At 39.0% G+C, this 18,974-nt stretch overlaps 1 protein-coding gene across 1 annotated transcript in view; it reads right to left on the reverse strand.

Annotated features, from left to right (window-relative positions):
* The window catches only part of ZNF280D (zinc finger protein 280D), a gene marked incomplete at both ends in the record, with an annotated part of 87,121 nt that overhangs the window by 61,027 nt on the left and 7,120 nt on the right, over window positions 1-18,974 (reverse strand). Inside the window, 3 exons of the mRNA XM_080691626.1 lie at window positions 8,602-8,711; window positions 9,062-9,229; window positions 18,101-18,218. Of these exons, the coding sequence (XP_080547752.1) occupies window positions 8,602-8,711; window positions 9,062-9,229; window positions 18,101-18,218 (396 nt within the window). The remainder of the gene's footprint in view (window positions 1-8,601; window positions 8,712-9,061; window positions 9,230-18,100; window positions 18,219-18,974) is intronic.

Raw genomic sequence — 18,974 nt, forward strand, 5'->3', positions numbered from 1 at the left:
TGAATTGACAGATTGGGTCCCTCTCTGCAGGGGCGGAACCCTAGAAAAGGAGGTGGAGACTCTGCTGGGTGTTATCAAAGGTGATATCGCGAGGCAGGCGATGTCACGAAAGGGGCAGCATTCCTGCACATAGCCCCACGCACAAGATGTAAACCTTAAAAACAGAGGTATTTTCTTCTCCAGCTGCAGAGGGGCTCGGAGGTCTCCAGGAGCGGTCCAGTCCCTATCCCCGAGAGAAGACCACATTAAAATTCTTTTCTGTACCTGGTCTCTCAGGGCTCTTTCTGCATCAAAACCTAACATCTGGTGCTGAAACCCAGGAGGATTACTTTATTTTATTTTAATTTAATTTAATTTTTTTTAAATTTGCTGCTGCCGCTGCTGCAGCATACTCTGGGCAGTCTTGGCAGAAACATCCGCCTGGATCCGCTGGGGTGCTCGATCTGCTGGGACCATTCCCACCCCGCCAGTCACTCCAGGACCACTGCAGCTCCAGGACCTCCGCCTACGCCACCGCCACCCCATGCTGCCTGCCCAGACCGGAGACCATAAGCCATCTTCCCCAGCCCCACATTCTCCAGGAGAGCCGGCGGCCATCTTCCCAGCCCCAGCCCCTGCTGAGAGTGGTGGCCATATTCCCATCCCTGGGCTCTGCCTGAGGGCCGGCAGCCATCTTCCCCAGCCCCAGCCCCGTGTGCTGCCGCTGCCGCCGCCGCCGCCGCCACCCCCTGCCTGCCCAGACCGGAGATCGTAAGCCATCTTTCCCAGCCCCGCGTTCTCCGGGAGAACCAGTGGCCATCTTCCCAGCCTCAAGCTCTGCTGAGAACCAGCAGCCGTCTTCCCCAGCCCCATGCTCTCCAGGAGAGCCGGGGGCCATCTTCCCAGCCCTGGGCTCTACTGAGAGTCAGTGGCCATCTCCCCAGCCCCAGGCTCTGCCTGAGAGCCAGCAGCTATCTTCCCAGCCCCAGCACCGCGGTCTCCAGGAGAGCCAGCAGCCATCTTCCCAACCCCAGGCTCTACTGAGAGCCAGCGGCCATCTTCTCAGCCCCAGCCCCATGCTCTCCAGGAGAGCTGGCAGCCATCTTTCCCAGCCCCACGTTCTCCAGGAGAGCTGGTGGCCATCTTCCCGGCCCCGAGCTCTGCTGAGAGCCAGCAGCCATCTTCCCCAACCCCAGCCCCGCACTTTCTGGGAGAGCCAGTGGCCATCTTCCCACCCTCAAGCTCTGCTGAGTGCCAGCGGCCATCTTCCCAGCCCCAGCCCCGCGTTCTCTTCCAGAGAGCCAGCGGCCATCTTCCCCAGCCCCAGCCCCAGCCCCATGCTCTCCGGGAGAGTCGGAGGCCATCTTACCCAGCCCCACGCTCTGCCTGAGAGCCAGTGGCCAGCATCCACGACACACCCAATACACGCTCAGAACCGGCGGCCATCTCACTACCCAGCCAAGCCCCAGCAGCCATCTTAAATCTCATCCGGCCTTGATTCCACCCAACAGCCCCACAACGTGCACTCCCGCCTCAGCGCTTCGGTTTCAGTAAGCACTGGCTTATAACACTACACTGTGGTAAGCTTCCCCTTCCTTGGACAAGCGGGTTCCAGCTTTTAACCTCTTCTGGACTTCGGCTCATAGCTATTAAAAAAACCCAAATATTTGGTGTCCAAGTTCTCCGAGGGTAGCCAGGCTGCCCTACGGTTGTGTAAAGGGAATGGAGACATCCTTCTCTAACACAACCACGCTGTTTCTGGACATTAGGCAGGTTCTTGGGACGCCAAATTCCTGTTTTCGTCCTCACCCGCTGACGAGTTATGGGGGAAAGCTATTCATCAAAAATAGACTCCCAATCCACACTAGGCTGTGTTCTGGTTAATCTCCAGACTCCAGGTTTATCTGTGGAACTGTGTCCTGAGAGGTTCATATTTTTCTGCACCTTCTTAGGGAACATGCTGACCGGTATCTTCCGCAACCCAGGGCTGAAAAAGCAGCTCCTCACCCTGCACTCAAGGCCCTTAAGCCAGGGGATCAAGTCCTCCTCAAGTCACTTCAACCAAAACATCTCCAACCATGGTGGACTGGGCCTTTCACACTGATCCTTAGCACACCTACCGCAGCCAAACTGCTGGGGAACCCCAACTGGCATCATCTTACCCGGCTAAAAAGGGCTCCATTGAAACAGTCCCATGACAAATTCTCTTGCACAGTGTTGGGGCCTACTAAGCTTCGTTTTTCTCAGCATAATTCTCTTTGATGTTTTATTTTAGCTGATCCACTTGTTCACATACTACAGTCCTCTCCCTCTTCGGATGCTATACTATCGTAACTCCTCGTCTGCTAACATCTCCTCGAGCACACATCACCAAGCTGTCCAGGGTAACCCCTGACTCATGCTGCAGCCATACGCCCATCTGCCCATTTCTGGAGGACCCGACCTCTCCTGGCCGAGGGGCCCCTTACGATGCCCCTTGATAGCAGGAAGTATTTTAAGATTCGAAACTCTGCCCATTATCACCAAAAAGTTGGGATGATAGGTTGGGTCCCTCCCCGCAGTGGCGTAACCCTAGAAAAGGAGAAGCAGACTTTGCTGGGCGATATCGCAGGCGATATTGTGAGGCAGGCGATGTCGCGAGTGGGGCAGCGTTCCTGCGCGTAGCCCCACACAAGAGATGTAAACCTTAAGAACAGAGGCATTTCCTCTCCAGCGGCAGAGGAGCTCAGAGGTCTCCAGGAGCAGTCCAGCCCTTATCCCCGAGAGAAGACCACATTAAAATTCTTTTCAGTGCACCCGGTCTCTCTTGCCTTTTTACTGCGCCAAAACCTAACATTAATGAACAGCAAGTCATTGAAGATATTGGAGGGGAGAAATTAAAATATACCTATAATCAAATAAAAATGAAACCCAACATACCAGAACCTGTCGGATAAAGTGAAACTAGTACTAAGGGGAAAATTTATAGTTATGAGTGAAGAAGAAAAAAAAGACAGAGAAGTCAGTCCCAAATAAATAACCTTATGAAACATCTCAAGTCTTAGAAAAACAAGAACATACTTAGTCCAAAATCAGTAGACAGAAAGAAAGAATAAAATCAGTGTGGAAATAAGTGAAAAGGAGATTAAAAGAACAATACAAAAAAAAGGTCTTTGAAAAGAGAAGCAAAATTAACGAGCACTTAGCTAAACTAACCAAAAGAAAGAGAACCAAATAAATATAATTAGAGATAAAAAAAGAATATTTCAACAAATACCACTGACATTCATATGGAATTCATAAAGAAAAACTATATGGCAATAAACTGGAAAATCTAGAAGAAATGGACATGTTTCTGGACATGTATGACCTTTAATTTAACCAAAAAGTTATAAAAAATCCAAAAGAGAAATAAAAAGCAATGATACTGAAGCAGGAATAAAGAATCTCAATACAAGACAGGCGTGGGGGCGCACACTTGTAATCCCAGCATTCGGGAGGCTGAGACCGGAGGATAACGGTTCGCAGACAGCCTCAGCTACTTAGTGAGGCCCTCTGCAACTCAGTGAGACCTGGTTTCAAAATAAAGAATAAAAAATAGGGCAGGAGGTGTAGCTCGGAGGTCAAATGCCCCTGGGTTCCAACCCCAGACCCGCAAAAAAAAAAAAAAAAAAAAAGAATCTCAATAGAGAAAAGCCCACAACTGGACAGATTCACTGCTAAATCTTAAAGAAGAACTAACACTAATGATCCTCAAACTATTCTACTAAATAAAAAGAGAACCTTTCCAGACTTATTCTGCAAAGTCAGAATTACCTTGTTAACAAGACCTGATTATGGAAACAACAAAAAGAAATAACTGTAGACATAATAGCCTGATGAATACAGATGTAAAAATCCAAAATAAAATCTTTGCAAATTGAATTTAACAGTACACTACAAAGACCATATAACCATGAACAAGTTGAGTTTATTCTAGAGATGCAAGAGTAGTTAAACATATATAAGTTAATAAATATAATAATTTATATAACATAAGTAAAATGAATGATAAAAATCACATAATTATCTCAATAGATGCAGAAAAAGACTTTGATAAAATTCAACATCTCTTCATGATAAAAGCCCTGAATAAATTAGATATATAAAGAACATAACTCAATATAATAAAAGCTAGATAAATTCATAGCTAAAATCATACCAAATGGGAAAAGGATGAAAGAAATTCCTCTAAAATCAGGAAGAAAGCAAGAGTCTCTTCTCAGTACTCTTATTAAATAGAGTACTTGAAATTTTAACCAGAGCAACCAGGTAAGAAAATAAAATAAAAATGATAGAAATAGGACATGAAGAAGTCAAATTTTTCCTGTTTGCAGGTAATATGATTCAATACTTAGAAAACCCTAAACACTTCACCAGAATACTCTTAGAACTGATAAATTCAGCAAAGTAGCCAAATACAAAATCAACATACAAACACTAGTATTTTTTCTGTACATCAATAATGAACTCACTGAGGTAAAAACCAAGAAAAAAATCCCATTTACAACTGTCTCAAAAAATAAAAATGCTTAGGAATAATTCTAACCAAAGAGATGAAAGATCTCTACAATAAAAATTACAAAGACTCCATCAACCTAGCGAGACCTTGTTTCCAAATAGGAAATAAAATTGGCTGAGGTATAAGGCTAAGGTAGAATGCCACTGTGTTCCATTGGAAGGAAGGAAGGAAGGAAGGAAGGAAGGAAGGAAGGAAGGAAGGAAGAGAGGGCGAGAAGGAAGGAAGGAAGAGTTAAAAAAAAAACACTAGAGAAAAAGCCTCCTGTGTTCATGGAATGAAAAAATGTTGTTAAAATGGCCATACAACTGAAAGCACTCTACAGATTCAATGCAATCTCCAATGACATGAATCACAGAAAAATATTCTAAAATTCATATAGAAGCACAAAAAAAACTAAACCTTAAATAGCTAGCCAAAGAAATTCTGAGCAAAAATAGCAATGTTAGAGCCATCACAATAACCTGATTTAAAAAATACAGTACAGGGGCCGGGCATGGTGGCGCATGCTTGTAATTCCCGTGCTTGAGAGGCGGAGACAGGAGGATCACGCAGGTTTGAAGCCAGCCGCATGTGCTGGCTTAGGAGACCCTGTTTCTAAATAAAAATATAAAATAGGTCTGGGAGTATAGTCCGGAGGTAGAAGGGCTTCCGGGAACCCCAGTACCACCAAAATAAATAAATAAATAAATAAATAAATAAATAAATAAATAAATAAATAAATAAATAAATATACAGTACAGGGCCACAGCAACAAAAACAGGATGGTATTGGCATAAAAACAGACATGTACACCAAAAGAACAGAATAGAGGGACTAGAAATAAACTATGCATTGACAGCCAACAGATTCCCAACAAAAGTACCAAAAACTAAGTCAGAGAAATAAGTCTATTATTTGAGACTATTATCCTTTCACCCTGAACAAAAATGCAAGATGGGTCAAACACTTTGAAACCAGTAGAAGAGAACATTCAGGAAACTCTTCAAGATATTGACACTGGCAGTAATTTCCTAGATAGTCCTCCCATAGCTAAGAATACAAAAGCAGGAATTGACAAATAAGACTACATCAAACAAAAAAGCTTCTGAACAACAAAGGAAATAATCAACAGAGTGAAGACAAAATCTTTGACAGCTCTTCATATGACAGAGAATTAATAATCTAGAATATATGAAGAACTCAAAAACTTAGTAAAAGAGCAAGTTATTCAAACCAAAAATGGATTAATGATCTGAACAGATATTTTTCTAAAGAGGAAATACAGATTACGCATCATCCCCATTTTTGTGGGGGTTTTTTGTTGTTGTTGTTGTTTAGTTTAGTATTTTGCTATATTACGGATGGAACCCAGGGATAAACTACCAGTGAGCTACGAAGCCAGCCCTTTTTACTTTTTTATTTTAAGACAGGGTCTCACTATGTTGCCAAGGCTATCCTCAAACCTGCAGTCCTCTGTCTTAGATTCCCAAATTGCTGAAATTATAGATGTGTGCCACCACATCTGGCTTCAATCATTTTAGAAATTAAATTTTAAAAGTTTTAGCAGGATGATGGCGACCGAAAACCAGCATTTATGAGTCCTGCTAACACTCAATCTCTATTTCCACAAAATCAGCACTTTTCATAGCCAGAAAACACTATCAGCAGAGAAATAAAAAATGTAAATACAAGGGACAGATAAAAAGAAGACTAGAAGAACAACCAGAGATGAGAAAAAAACAGCCAGTATTGTGTCGGAGCCAGCGCCATCTTGCCTCACAGCACCAAGCTCCAGAGCAGAAAAGGTAAACAAGGAGCTGAAGTGAGCAGCTGCGGTTCATTCGGGTAGAATTAAGCAGTTCTTTCAGCACAAAGAACATCTAAAACTCCAGTGGCCAAGCTCATCATGCCCTCAAGGGGCTCAAAACGGAGCTCAAATACACCAGCTTCATGGCCGAGGGTGTGACAGCAGTGCCATATTGCCCAGCAGCGGAAGTTCCAGATCAGCAAGCTCAACAACCGTAAGTGAAATTGTGACCCCTAAAGGAGAAATCCCAGCACTGCCCCCCAAGGGACTTGCGCAGCTTTGATCATATCGCTGGGTCTGAGATTCTGCAGTCCAACCCAGGAAAGGAGTAGTGGCGGATGAGATTACCACAAACTCGAGATCCAAAACACGCTAAGTAAAGTCGTGGTGACAGAGAGAGGAACCCAGAAAGCACAAACATCTGAAATCATGGGAAAGAGGAATAACAATGGAACAATGAACGCCCACAACTCCATATTATCAGAACCTGATAACAAAGAAATTCAGAGATCTCCAGAAGATCAAATCAGGAATATAAATGTAGAAATAATACAGGACCTTCGAAAAGAATTTAAAAAGAGTCTAAAAGAAATAAAGGATACAATAATTGAAGTAAAGGCATCAATTCAAACTATAAACAGTTGAAGTTGATTAGGCCACAAGGAGAGTAGAATCTAACTCCTAGAAGATGATCATTCCAAAAATGAACGCATAATTTATAACTTAGAAAAAACAATCCAACAGCAGGAATTTGACATTGAAGAAAAATGGGCCCATTTTAAGAGAGCTAACCTAAGAATAAGCGGAATAGAGAAGGGGAAAGAAGGTGAAACCAAAGGGATCAATAATCTCTTCAAAGAAGTAATAGCAGAAAATTTTCCAAACATAGAGCAAGAGGTCAATACACAGGTCCAGGAAACTTATAGAACTCCCTTTAGACAGGATCAGAGAAGAGGTTACCCATGCCAAGTAAATGTCAAAATGACCAATGTGGAAGCCAGGAGAGAATCTTAAAAAAAACAAAAACAAAAGACCAAGGGACATTCAGAGGCAAACCAATTACAATCACTCCAGACTTCCCAAACCAAGTCATAAAAGTCAGAAGGGCTTGCAGTAACATAGGTCCAACACTGCAACACATAGGCACAGATAAATGCTTTCTCAACAAGACCCCAAAAGTACAACAAATTAAAAGGTGAATCAACTCGAGGGATTGCATGAAACTGAAGAGCTTCTGTTCAGCAAAGGAAACTGTCAAGAATCTCAACCAAGAGCCAACAGAATGGGAGAAGATTTTTGCCACTTACACCTCCAATAGGGGATTAATAACTAGAATATACAGAGAACTCAAGAAACTCAACACTAAAAAAAGGAATCCAATCAAAAAATGGGCAAGCAAAGTAAATAGAGAGTTCACGAAAGAAGAAATTCAAATGGCCAATAAATGCATGAAAAAATGTCCAACATCATTGGCAATCAGAGAGATACAAATCAAAAACTACCCTGAGATTTCACCTAACTCCATCTAGAATGGTAATCATTCAGAGCACAAACAACTACAAATGCTGGCAAGGATGTGGAGAAGTGGGAACTCTAAAACACTGTTGGCAAGATTGCAAATTAATGCAACCACTTTGGAAAACAGTATGAAGAATCCTCAGAAAAATGGAAACAAATCTACCATTTGATCCAGCAATACCACTTCTGGGTATCTACCCAAAAGATAGGAAACCAAACTACCAAACTAATGCATGTGTATCGATGTTCATAGCTGCACAATTCACCATAGCCAAACTATGGAACCAGCCAAGATGTACATCAACAGATGAATGGATTACAAAACTGTGGGATATATACACAATGGAATTTTACTCAGCCATTAAAAAAAACTCAATTACATCATTTTCAAGGAAATGGATGGAACTGGAGAACATTATGCTAAGTGAGATTAGTTAGTCACAAAAAATAAGAAATCAGATGCTTTCCTAATATGTGAAAGCTAAGGAGAAATGGGTCATAGGAGGAACTCTAGATAAAGAAAGAAATCCTATAGAGGCACAAACAAGACAACCTAAATGAGGGGATGGGAGGGGGGAAGAAAGAAATTCTCTAAAACACACAATGTACTTAAACATATCGAAGTCACCCACTAAGCCAAGCAAGGGAAGGAGGGATGGGGAGGGAATGGGGTAGGGGCTAAATGGGTGATGTGTACATGTATGTCCACACAAGTGTTTTACCCCAATATGATATATGAATATAATGCACCAATAAAAAATTTTTTAAAAAGTTTTACCTTCATGTGATTTTTCAGAGGGTCTGAAAGTTTGAAAAAAAGACTGCACTTTGGACAAGCTTGTGGAAAATGTGTTCCATTTTGGGATTGATTTGATGAAGTATTTGTACCTAAAATAAATTAAAAACATTATTATATAAAACTCAACACTCTTTAACTTTATTAATTTATTTAAGACAGTAGTGACGAACCCAGGAGCATTCAATCTTTGAGTTACAGCCCCAGCCCTTTTTTATGTCTTATTTGAAAAAAAGTCTAGCTAAGTTGCTTAAACTGACCTCGAACCTGAGATCCTACTATCATAGCCTCCCAGGTACTGGGCTTATAGGTATGGGCCAGGACACCCAACCACTTTTTTACTTTAAATAACAACTAACATTAATTTTCAAATTTATAGTAATTCTGAAAATATACACACAATGCTACAGTAATTCTTTTCTATGCCAGATTTCATATTTACCTTTTGATGGAACATTCTGAGAAGATGTGAATGAAGGAGATACAATTGAAGGGAATATAGATGAAGAATTTGTTCCAGAAACAGATTCACTGGACTTAGGCTTTTTTGGATTAACAGTTTTTACTTCAGAAGCAGGACGTTTTGATAAAAACACACTTTCATTTGTACCTACAATGATTTAAATAGTGGGAAAATATTTTAAATACTTTAGAATATTACATACAACTAAATTAAAATACTTCTGGGCTAAATTGCAAATAATGTAAATGAATTATCCTATCACACACAAAAATAAAAACTGAGTGAATCAAATGTGTGATAAGGAGAAATAGCATAAACATTTATTATGAACTACATGTATTAATAATTAGTGAAATAATCTTTGCATGTAAGAAAATTCTAAATATGGCTTCAAATACACAAATATAAACATCTATTATAAAAGTAGCCAAACCAAAATATTCAAGGCAGGGAATATTCTTAATCGAGCACCGACAAATGAATTATTTTAGATGCTTAACTATTTGTAAAAACAAATAATAATAATAGTACTTAGTATCTCATCCAAATATTTAGGTATTTTTATTTTTATTTATTTATTTTATTTCCTTTTTTTTTTGGTGGTACTGGGTATGGAACCCAGGGGCCTTTTACCTCCATGGTATACCTCCAGACCTACTTTTTTATATTTTATTTGGAAACAGGGTCTCACTAAGTTGCTGAGAGCCTCACTATGTACCTTAGGCTGGCTTCAAACCTGCGATCCTCCTGTCTCATCCTCCAAGCGCTGGGATTACAAGCGTGCGTCACCATGCCCAGGTTCATGCTTTTTATTTAAAAATAATAATAGAGTCCGGGCATGGTGACGCACACTTGTAATCCCCGTGCTTGGGAGGCAGAGACAGGAGGATCGCGCAGGTTCGAAGCCAGCCGCACTGGCTTAAGAGACCCTGTTTCCAAAAAAAAAAAAGTATAAAAAATAGGTCTGGGAATGTAGCCCAGAGGTAGAAGGGTTTCCAGGAACCCCAGTACCACCAAAAAATAAAATAAAAAAATAAAAATAATAATAGAAATTATTATTTCTTCCAAATATTTAGATGCTTTTTGTTTAAAAACTTAAAGTTTCTACTGCAATGTTAGTTCTTTTCCCACCTAACAAATTACAGAATGGTCTACTCATGGCATTAGGTGATTCTACCCATTCACTGCTTTGTACAAAGTAGAAACAGAATCTTGAATGGTATTTTACGCATTCACATGAAAGGAAACATAATGGAAGGAGTGAGTATAAGGATTTTCATTCTATCTTTCCAGAGGTTAAGGGGTTCATTTTATGGGATATACTAGGCAATGTCCGACAAAGAAACTCTTTTCCATTTTATTTATTAGACTTTCACATGAGTTTTGTTTGGATAAAGATTTCATTCCAAGCTGGGCATGGTGGCACATGCTTGTAATCCGCTCTCTTGGGAAGCAGAGACAGGAGGATCGCACAGGTTGGAAGCCAGCCTCGCTGGCTTAAGAGACCCTGTTTCCAAATAAAAATAATATAAAATAGGTCTGGGAGTGTAGCCCAGATATAGAAGGGTGTCCAGGAACACCAGTACCACCAAAAAAAAAAATATTTCATTCCTAAAAATACTCTAAAAATACTTTTGTTTGAAAACTAGGATTTTAGCCTTATTTAGAGCATTAGCAAGAAAAATGGAGATATTTAAGCTATAACTAGGACAAGCAAAGTACTTTTTGAGAATAACACAAAAATGTACTTTGCAAAAAGGATTCTAAAACTGCACTTTTTTTTTTTTTTGCGGGTCTGGGGATGGAATCCAGGGGCATTCAACTTCCGAGCTACACCCCATGCCCTATTTTTTATCCTTTATTTTGAAACAAGGTCTCACTAAGTTGCAGAGGGCCTCACTAAGTAGCTGAGGTTGTCAGTGAACCGCAATCTTCCTATCTCAGCCTCCTGAATGCTGGGCTTACAAGCGTGCGCCATCACGCCTGGCTCTAGCTCTGCACATCACATTTTAACACTCTCAACTGTACCCTAAAAGTAGAAGTACTGAATATATTAGAAATACTTAAGGCTTTTATTTATTTTGTATATGTGTATGTGTGGTACTAGGGATTGAATCCAATGGTATTCTACCTCTGAGATATACCCCAAGCCCTATTTTTTTTATTCTTTATTTTGAAACAGGGTCTCACTAAGTTAGTTCCAAAGGGCCTCAATAAGTAACTGAGGCTGGCCTCAAACCTATGATCTTCTTGTCTAAGCCTCCCAAGTACTGAGATTACAACCATGTGCCACCATGCCCATGCCCCGGTCCACTCAAAACTTTTATGTCAGACAAGTTCAAATTCACACTCTGTCAATCTCTAGCTATGCAATCTGATTAATTATGCTGAGCCTCAGCTTCCTCTTTTGTATAAGTTATGATGTCATGCGTGTGTGTGTGTTTGTGAGAGAGAGACAGAGAGACAGAGAGAGATACTAGATATTGAACCAAGAAGTTTTCTACTTCTGAGTTTGCCCAGCCTTATTTTATTTTTATTTTTATATAATGTCTCACTAAATTGCTGAGAGCCTTGCTAAGTTGTTGAAACTAGCCTCCAACTTGCAATCCTCCTGTCTCAGTCCCCCAAGTACTAGGATTACAGATATGTGCCACCACACCCACCTATAAGGCCTTATTTCACAGACACGTTTTCAGAATAAATTAGATTAAATTAGATAATGTATTTCAAGTATGGCAATAAAATAGTTGGGACATATCACTCAATGATAAATGGCAACTACTTATATTATTAACACACTATTTTCAATCTTAACTTTCTTTAGAGGAAAAAATTATTCCAATAGATACACCTATAAGTGTTTTTAAAAGGGTAAGCATGGAGCAGAGTGTGGTGGCACATGCCTATAATCTCAGTGGTTGGGAGGCTGAGACAAGAGGATCACAGGTTCAAAGACAGCCTTAGCAAGTAGTGAGACTCTCATCATCATAGTGAGATGCTGTTTCAAAAATAAAAATAAGAAGTAGGACTGAGGGTGTAGCTCAGAGTTGGAATTCCTGAGTTCAATCCTTAGAAACACACAAGAAAAAAGGGGGTAAAGGGCAAAGATGTCACACAAATAAGAGTAGTATACTACTTAGCTTCTCTATTTCATCCTTTGAGGTAAAGTAAAAATGATTTCCCCCATCTGCAAAGTACTTAATTATAAATATATATATTTAGCAGGTACATAGGAAAAATTCTGTGTATTCACATTACCATCCTTGTGAGATGTTCTGGTAACTTGAGTGCTAATATTTTTAATTAACTGATTATATAATAGTTGAGATAGTAGGAATAGACTGTTGTAATGTTCCATTAGGCTTATATAGTTCCCTATTCTCAAACAGCTCTATCTCTGACAGTAAAAATATTATTGTTATTCAAGTTCAAGCTCAAATCTAATCTTTTCTAATCCACATAATATCCAGAGAGCAGTATTTTAATTATCCTACTGAACATACAGCACAAATCATTATTCATATATATCATATATAACAACTGAATGTTGTCAAGTCCTTTAAACATTATAGATTTCATATTTTGCTTATATTATTTGGCAACCAAAAGAGTCCTAATTAGGAGGAGCATAGGTTTGAAGACAGCCTCAGAAAGTGGTGAGACTCTCATCAACTTAGTGAGACCTTGTTTCAAATAAAAAATAAAATCAGGCTGGGGAGGGTAGCTCAGAGGTTCAATCCTCAGTACCACAAAAAAAAATTTTAAAGTCCTGATTAAAATAGAGAGCAATTGATATATAGTAGAATTTAATTAAAGGAAGATGGCGACCAAGAAAAGAAGCATTTACAAGTCCAGCTAACACTCGATCTCTATTGCCACAAAATCAGTGCTTTTCATAGCCACAAAACACTATCAGCATAGAAATAAAAAATGGTAAACACAAGGGACAGAGAAAAAGAAGACTAGAAGAACAACCAGAGACCAGAGAAGAAATCAGCCCGCACTGCAGCAGCAGAGCCGCACCGACGCCATCGTGCCTCACAGCACCAGGCTCCAGAGAAGAAAGGTAAACAAGGAGCAGAAGTGAGCAGCTACAGATCATTCGGGTGTAATTCAGCTGTTCTTTCAGCTCAAAGAACGTCTAAAAATCCCAGTGGCCAAGCTCTTCACGCCTTCCAGGGACTCAGAACGAAGCTCAAAACCAGAAAAGAAATACGCCAGCCTCATGGCTGAGGGGGTAGCAGCAGCACCATATTGCAAGAGGCACCATATTGCCAGCAGTGGTGGCAAGTTCACCACACCCACGAAAACTCCACATCACGAAACGAAACTCCACATCACCCACGAAAACGCACACAATAACAGTAAGTGAAATTGTGGCCCCTAAAGGAGAATCCCTGTACTGCACTCCCAGGGACTTGGGCAGCATTAATAATCTCCCTGGATCTGAAATTTTGCAGTCCAACCCAGTGAAGGAGTAGTGGTGGCAGAGATACCACACTCTACTCACAGCTCCCCATGGGAAAACCCCCAGCCTGGCACCCCCACGGTCTCATGCAGCCTCGATTAACTCCCGTGTCAGAGACTTTGCAATACAACCCAGTAAAGGAGTAGTGGTGGATGAGATTACCACAGACTCAAGATCCAGAGCACCTTAAGTGAAGTCGCAGTGACCCAGGGAAGAACCAAGGGAAGACACAAAATTCTGAAATCAAGAGGAACAAAAATAGAGCAGTGAATGCCCACAACCCCATATCATCTGCAGAAGATCAAATCAGGAATATAAATGTAGAAATAATACAGGACTTTCAAAAAGAATTTAGAAAGAGTCTAAAAGAAATAAAGGATGCAATCATTGAGGTAAAGGCATCAATTCAAACTATAAACAATCGATTAGACCACATGGAGAATAGAATCTTGCTCCTAGAAAATGATCGCTCCAAAAATGAATGCATAATTTCTAACTTAGAAAAAAAAATCAGACAGCAGAAATTTGACATTAAAGAAATATGGGCTCATTCTAAGAGAGCGAACCTAAGATTAATCGGAATAGAGGAGGGAAAAGAAGGTGAAACCAAAGGGATCAATAAACTCTTCAAAGAAATAAGAGCAGAAAATTTTCCAAACATAGAGCAAGAGTTCGATACACAGGTCCAGGAAACTTATAGAATTCCCTTTAGACAGGATCAGAAAAGAGGTTCCCCACACCACATAACTGTCAAAATGACCAATGAAGAATCCAAGGAAAGAATCTTAAAGGCAAAAAAACCAAAAGGCTAAGTATGACATGCAGAGGCAAAACAATTACAATCACTCCAGACTTCCCAAACCAAGTCATAAAAGCCAGAAAGGCTTGGAGTAACATATTCCAACTCTGAAAGAAAACAACTTCCAGCCAAAAATTTCCTACCCAGCAAAACTATCTATCAAATTAGATGGGGAGGCCAGGCGTGGTGGCACACGCCTGTAATCCCCGCGCTTGGGAGGCAGAGACAGGAGGATCGAATCCAGCTGCTCTGGCTTAAGAGACCCTGTTTTCAAATAAAAATATAAAATAGGTCTGGGAAGTGTAGCCCGGTGGTAGAAGGGCTTCCAGGACCCCCAGTACCACCAAAAACAAACAAACAAACAAACAAACAAACAAAAACAAATTAGATGGGGAAATAAGAAGCTTCCATGACAAACAGAAACTGAAGAAATTTATGTCTTCAAAACCAGCGCTAGAGAAAATACTCAGAGATTAACTACAAAGAAGAAATAGGTAACACACACCAGAACCAGAGAAACAAGATTTTCCATTCAGCACACAACTAAGCAAAGAAGAATAAACAGTATTTCAAACAGAAATAAAATCTTAACTTGTTAGGAATTAAAAGTTATCTCCCAATTATCACACTGAATGTAAATGGCCTCAATTCCCCAATAAAAAGACATAAAGTGGCAAAATGGATTCAAAACCAGAATCCATCCATCTGCTGCTTACAAGACACACACTTTACAAGTAAAGATAGTAACAAACTCAAGGTAAAGGGCTGGAGCAAGGTAATTCATGTTAAGTAGCCATCCTAACAAATGTGAAGTAGTATTTCACTAATAGTTTTTATTTGTATTTCCTTAATGATTATATTATGATAATGAATGATATTCATGTGTTTATTGGGCATATAAAAATCTTTGGAAAGTCATTATCTATTTTAGTCTTTTACCTATTTTTAAATTGTATTGCTTGTTTTTATTGCTGCTAATTTTTAGGATTTCGATTTGGAATATTAATATACCTTCAGATATAGTATTTGGAAATATTTTATCCCATTCCATCAGTAACTTTTAATTCTGTTTACATTGTCTTTGGATGTACAACATTTTTTAAATTTTTTATGAAGTTTATTATTTTGTTGCCTGTTCCTTTAGAACCATATCCAAGAAATCACTGCCAATTTTAATGTTGTGAAGTTTTATGACCTAGGTTTTCTTCTAAAAGTTTATAGTCTTAAAATTTACATTTAGGTCTTTTATCTATTTTGAGTTAATATTTGTATATGGTGTTAGGTAAAGGTCCAATTTTATTCTTTTTCATGTAATTATTATTTTTCAATAATATTTAGTGAAAAGATTATTATTTCCTTCATCAAATGTTCTTGGAAACCTTGTCAAAAATAACTTGACCATATAGGGAAGAATTTATTATCTAGGCTTTTTATTTTACTCCACTGGTTTATATATCTGCCTTTATAGCAGTACTACACTGTTTCGATTATTGTAGCTTTATAAGGTTTGAAATCAGAAAATGTACACCTTCTAGCTGTGTTCTTTTTCGAGATTTTGGGTATTTAGAGTTCATATTTCATGTTAGGATAGATTTTTTTCTGAAATAAAATAAATAAATGATAGCTTCACATTAAAAAAGAAAAGGAAAAATATCCTCTGGTAAGAAAGAAAACAAGAAAGAAATATTGAAATGTTATCTCTAAGTGATCAAAAATTTGATATCAGACAAATGAATCTGTTATGTGAGATTATTATTGTTAATTTTGGATAAATTGCTATAATATTAAAAAAAAGCTACATAATAAAAAAAGAGAGCAATATTTATATCTCTAAATAGATAGTTCCAGATATGGAAAATGAACACAATATAAAGAAAAATTAATATCTCCATTTTAAACAAATCAGTAAACTTAAATGCAAAGAAGTTAATTGACTTGATAAAGACTAAAGACTTTAAAGAACAGAGGTTCAAACTTACTTCTAAATTATCCTGCTTAGCGGGGCGTGGTGGTGCACGCTCATAATCCCTGCACTTGGGAGGCTGAGACAGGAGGATCATATAGGTTCAAAGCCAGCCTCAGCTACTTAGTGAGGCTCTCAGCAACTGAGACCCTGTTTCCAAAAAAAATAAAATGGGTCTGGCAGTATAGCCTGGAGGTAGAAAGCCTCTGGGTTCCACCCCCAGTACCACCAGAAAAAAAAAAAAAAAAATTATCCTGCTTACTACTCAGGGTAAAGTTTCATTCTCTGTAGTAGAAAACCTATATATAGAGTCATTGTCCTTTCAAAAAGTTTCAAAAATTCATGTTTTTTTTTTCTTTTTTTTTTTTGGTGGTACTGGGGATGGAACCCTTCTACCTCTGGGCTACACTCCCAGAACTATTTTTTATATTTTTTTTAAATTTGGAAACAGGATCTCTTAAGGCAGCAAGGCTGGCTTCAAACCTGCATGATCCTCCTGTCTCTGCCTCCCAAGCGCGGGGATTACAAGCATGCGCCACCACGCCCAGCCTAAAAATTCATGCTTTTTCTATAAATAAAGTCCATGTGTTTTGTAAAACTAGATTTAACACCATTATTTTTTTCTCTCTTTCTTTTGGTTCTTATCAATTTTATTAACTAGATATTTACTAAGTATGTGATACTCAGAGAAGTGAGTATCAAAGTATTATTGAAAGAAAAACCAGTGAGCCAGGTATAGTACTGCAGGCTACTTAGGAAGCTAAGGCAGAAGTTCATGTATAGTCATGGCCAGTGTGGGCAACTTGGCAAGACCCTCTCTCTCAAAAAAAAAAAAAAAACAAACAAACAAAAAAAAAATATATATATATATAGTGGAACCTCTGAACTATACTCCCAGACCTATTTTACTTTTCATTTTGTTTTTTGTTTTTTGGTTTTTTTTTTTGGGGGGGGGGTGGTACTGGGGTTCCTGGAAGCCCTTCTACCTCCAGGCTACACTCCCAGATCTATTTTATACTTTTTTTTTTTTTTTTGAAACAGGATCTCTTAAGCCAGTGCAGCTGGCTTTGAACCTGCGTGATTCTCCTGTCTCCGTCTCCCAAGCGCGGGGATTACAAGCATGTGCTACCACGCCCGGCCTTACTTTTCATTTTGAAACAGGGTCTCACTAAGTCACTGCATACTGGCCTCAAACCTGTGATCCTCCTGTCTTCAGCCTCCCAAGTAGTAGGATTATAAGCATGCATCATCATGCCCAGCTAATAAAAAAATCATTTAAAAAGCATTGAAGATGTACTCAGTGGCTGAGCACTTGCCTAGAACATATAAGGCACTGGGTGCAATTCTCTGTACTGCAAATAAATAAATAAAAAGATCAGCTCCAAGTAAGAATGAGCTCAAAGCAGTTTAGCTAGGAATTTATATAAAATGACCAAAAAATCCTAGCACTAGTTCATATTACAATATATGGAAGACTTCACAGAAGGTTACAGGCTTCAAAACAGAAAGTTGACTCCATATGTAAATCATAAAAGTTGCTTGTTTTTTATTTGGGGGGGGGGTACTGGGGTTCCTGGAAGCCCTTCTGCCTCCGGGCTACACTCCCAGACCTATTTTTTTTTTTTTTTTTTTTTTTTGGAAACAGGGTCTCTTAAGCCAGCGTGGCTCCTTCGAACCTGCACAATCCTCCTGTCTCCGCCTCCCAAGTGCAGGGATTACAAACGTGCGCCACCATGCCCAGCATAAAAGTTGCTTTTATTATTCTTAAGGAAAAGTACTAAAACTAACCTGCTGTAGAAAGTATTGCTCCCCCTTGGTAATGTGATGATCCAGAATCCTGGGTCAAATCAAACAGTAACTCTGAAGAATTATTAGCCACAACTTGTGATGAGTTCATTATGTAATCCTGTTAAAATATTTAAAAGAAAACTATTTTATTTATTCAATATACATATAATATTTTGTTTATAAATTTGGGAAAAGGCAAATTTAACTGAATACCAATATTCTGAGGATAACCTTGGATGCCTCAACTATTAATAAGCTTAACAACACAAAAGTAATTACTAATTTGCCAAAATTATAATCTACTAAAATTAAAAGCAAGCTAATAAAGCTGGTTTATTCCTTATTAGCTAACTAAACTAGTCAACTAATTCAGGAGGCAAAGTCTAATCCAACTTTTTCAAGACAAAAGAAATATAAATCCACTTTATATCAGTTATATTGATACACTCTGGATGGGTTCTAAAAATGCAGTATCAGCATCAAAAAAAAGTAATAGAGCTCAGAAAAATTGGGGGCATTAACAAGGGGAAAAGTAAGAAACATATTGGCATGCTTATAAAAAAGGAAAGGTTCTAAAAATATTGGGGCAAAAAAACTGAGAAACAACCTGTAGTGTTGTGCATGAGTTGGGCATTCACTAAGAATGAATATATCTTAAGAATTTGGAAGCCATCTTCTTGGAGAAGAATGAAAGAATAGGCCCTTACTCTTCCTCATCCCAACGAAAACTGTTAGAACCAGGAATCTCCCACTCATAAGGCAAATATGAAAGCAACATGGCCAGTAGGCTGAAGAAATTAATATGTGATACAGACAGGACTTAGAAGTTTTTTCTAAGAGTGATTGTAAGAGTGATCCCATTCAGTGGTTCTGT

Source organism: Muscardinus avellanarius (assembly GCF_963383645.1).
Source record: "Muscardinus avellanarius genome assembly, chromosome: 3".
Classification (NCBI taxonomy): Eukaryota; Metazoa; Chordata; class Mammalia; order Rodentia; family Gliridae; genus Muscardinus; species Muscardinus avellanarius.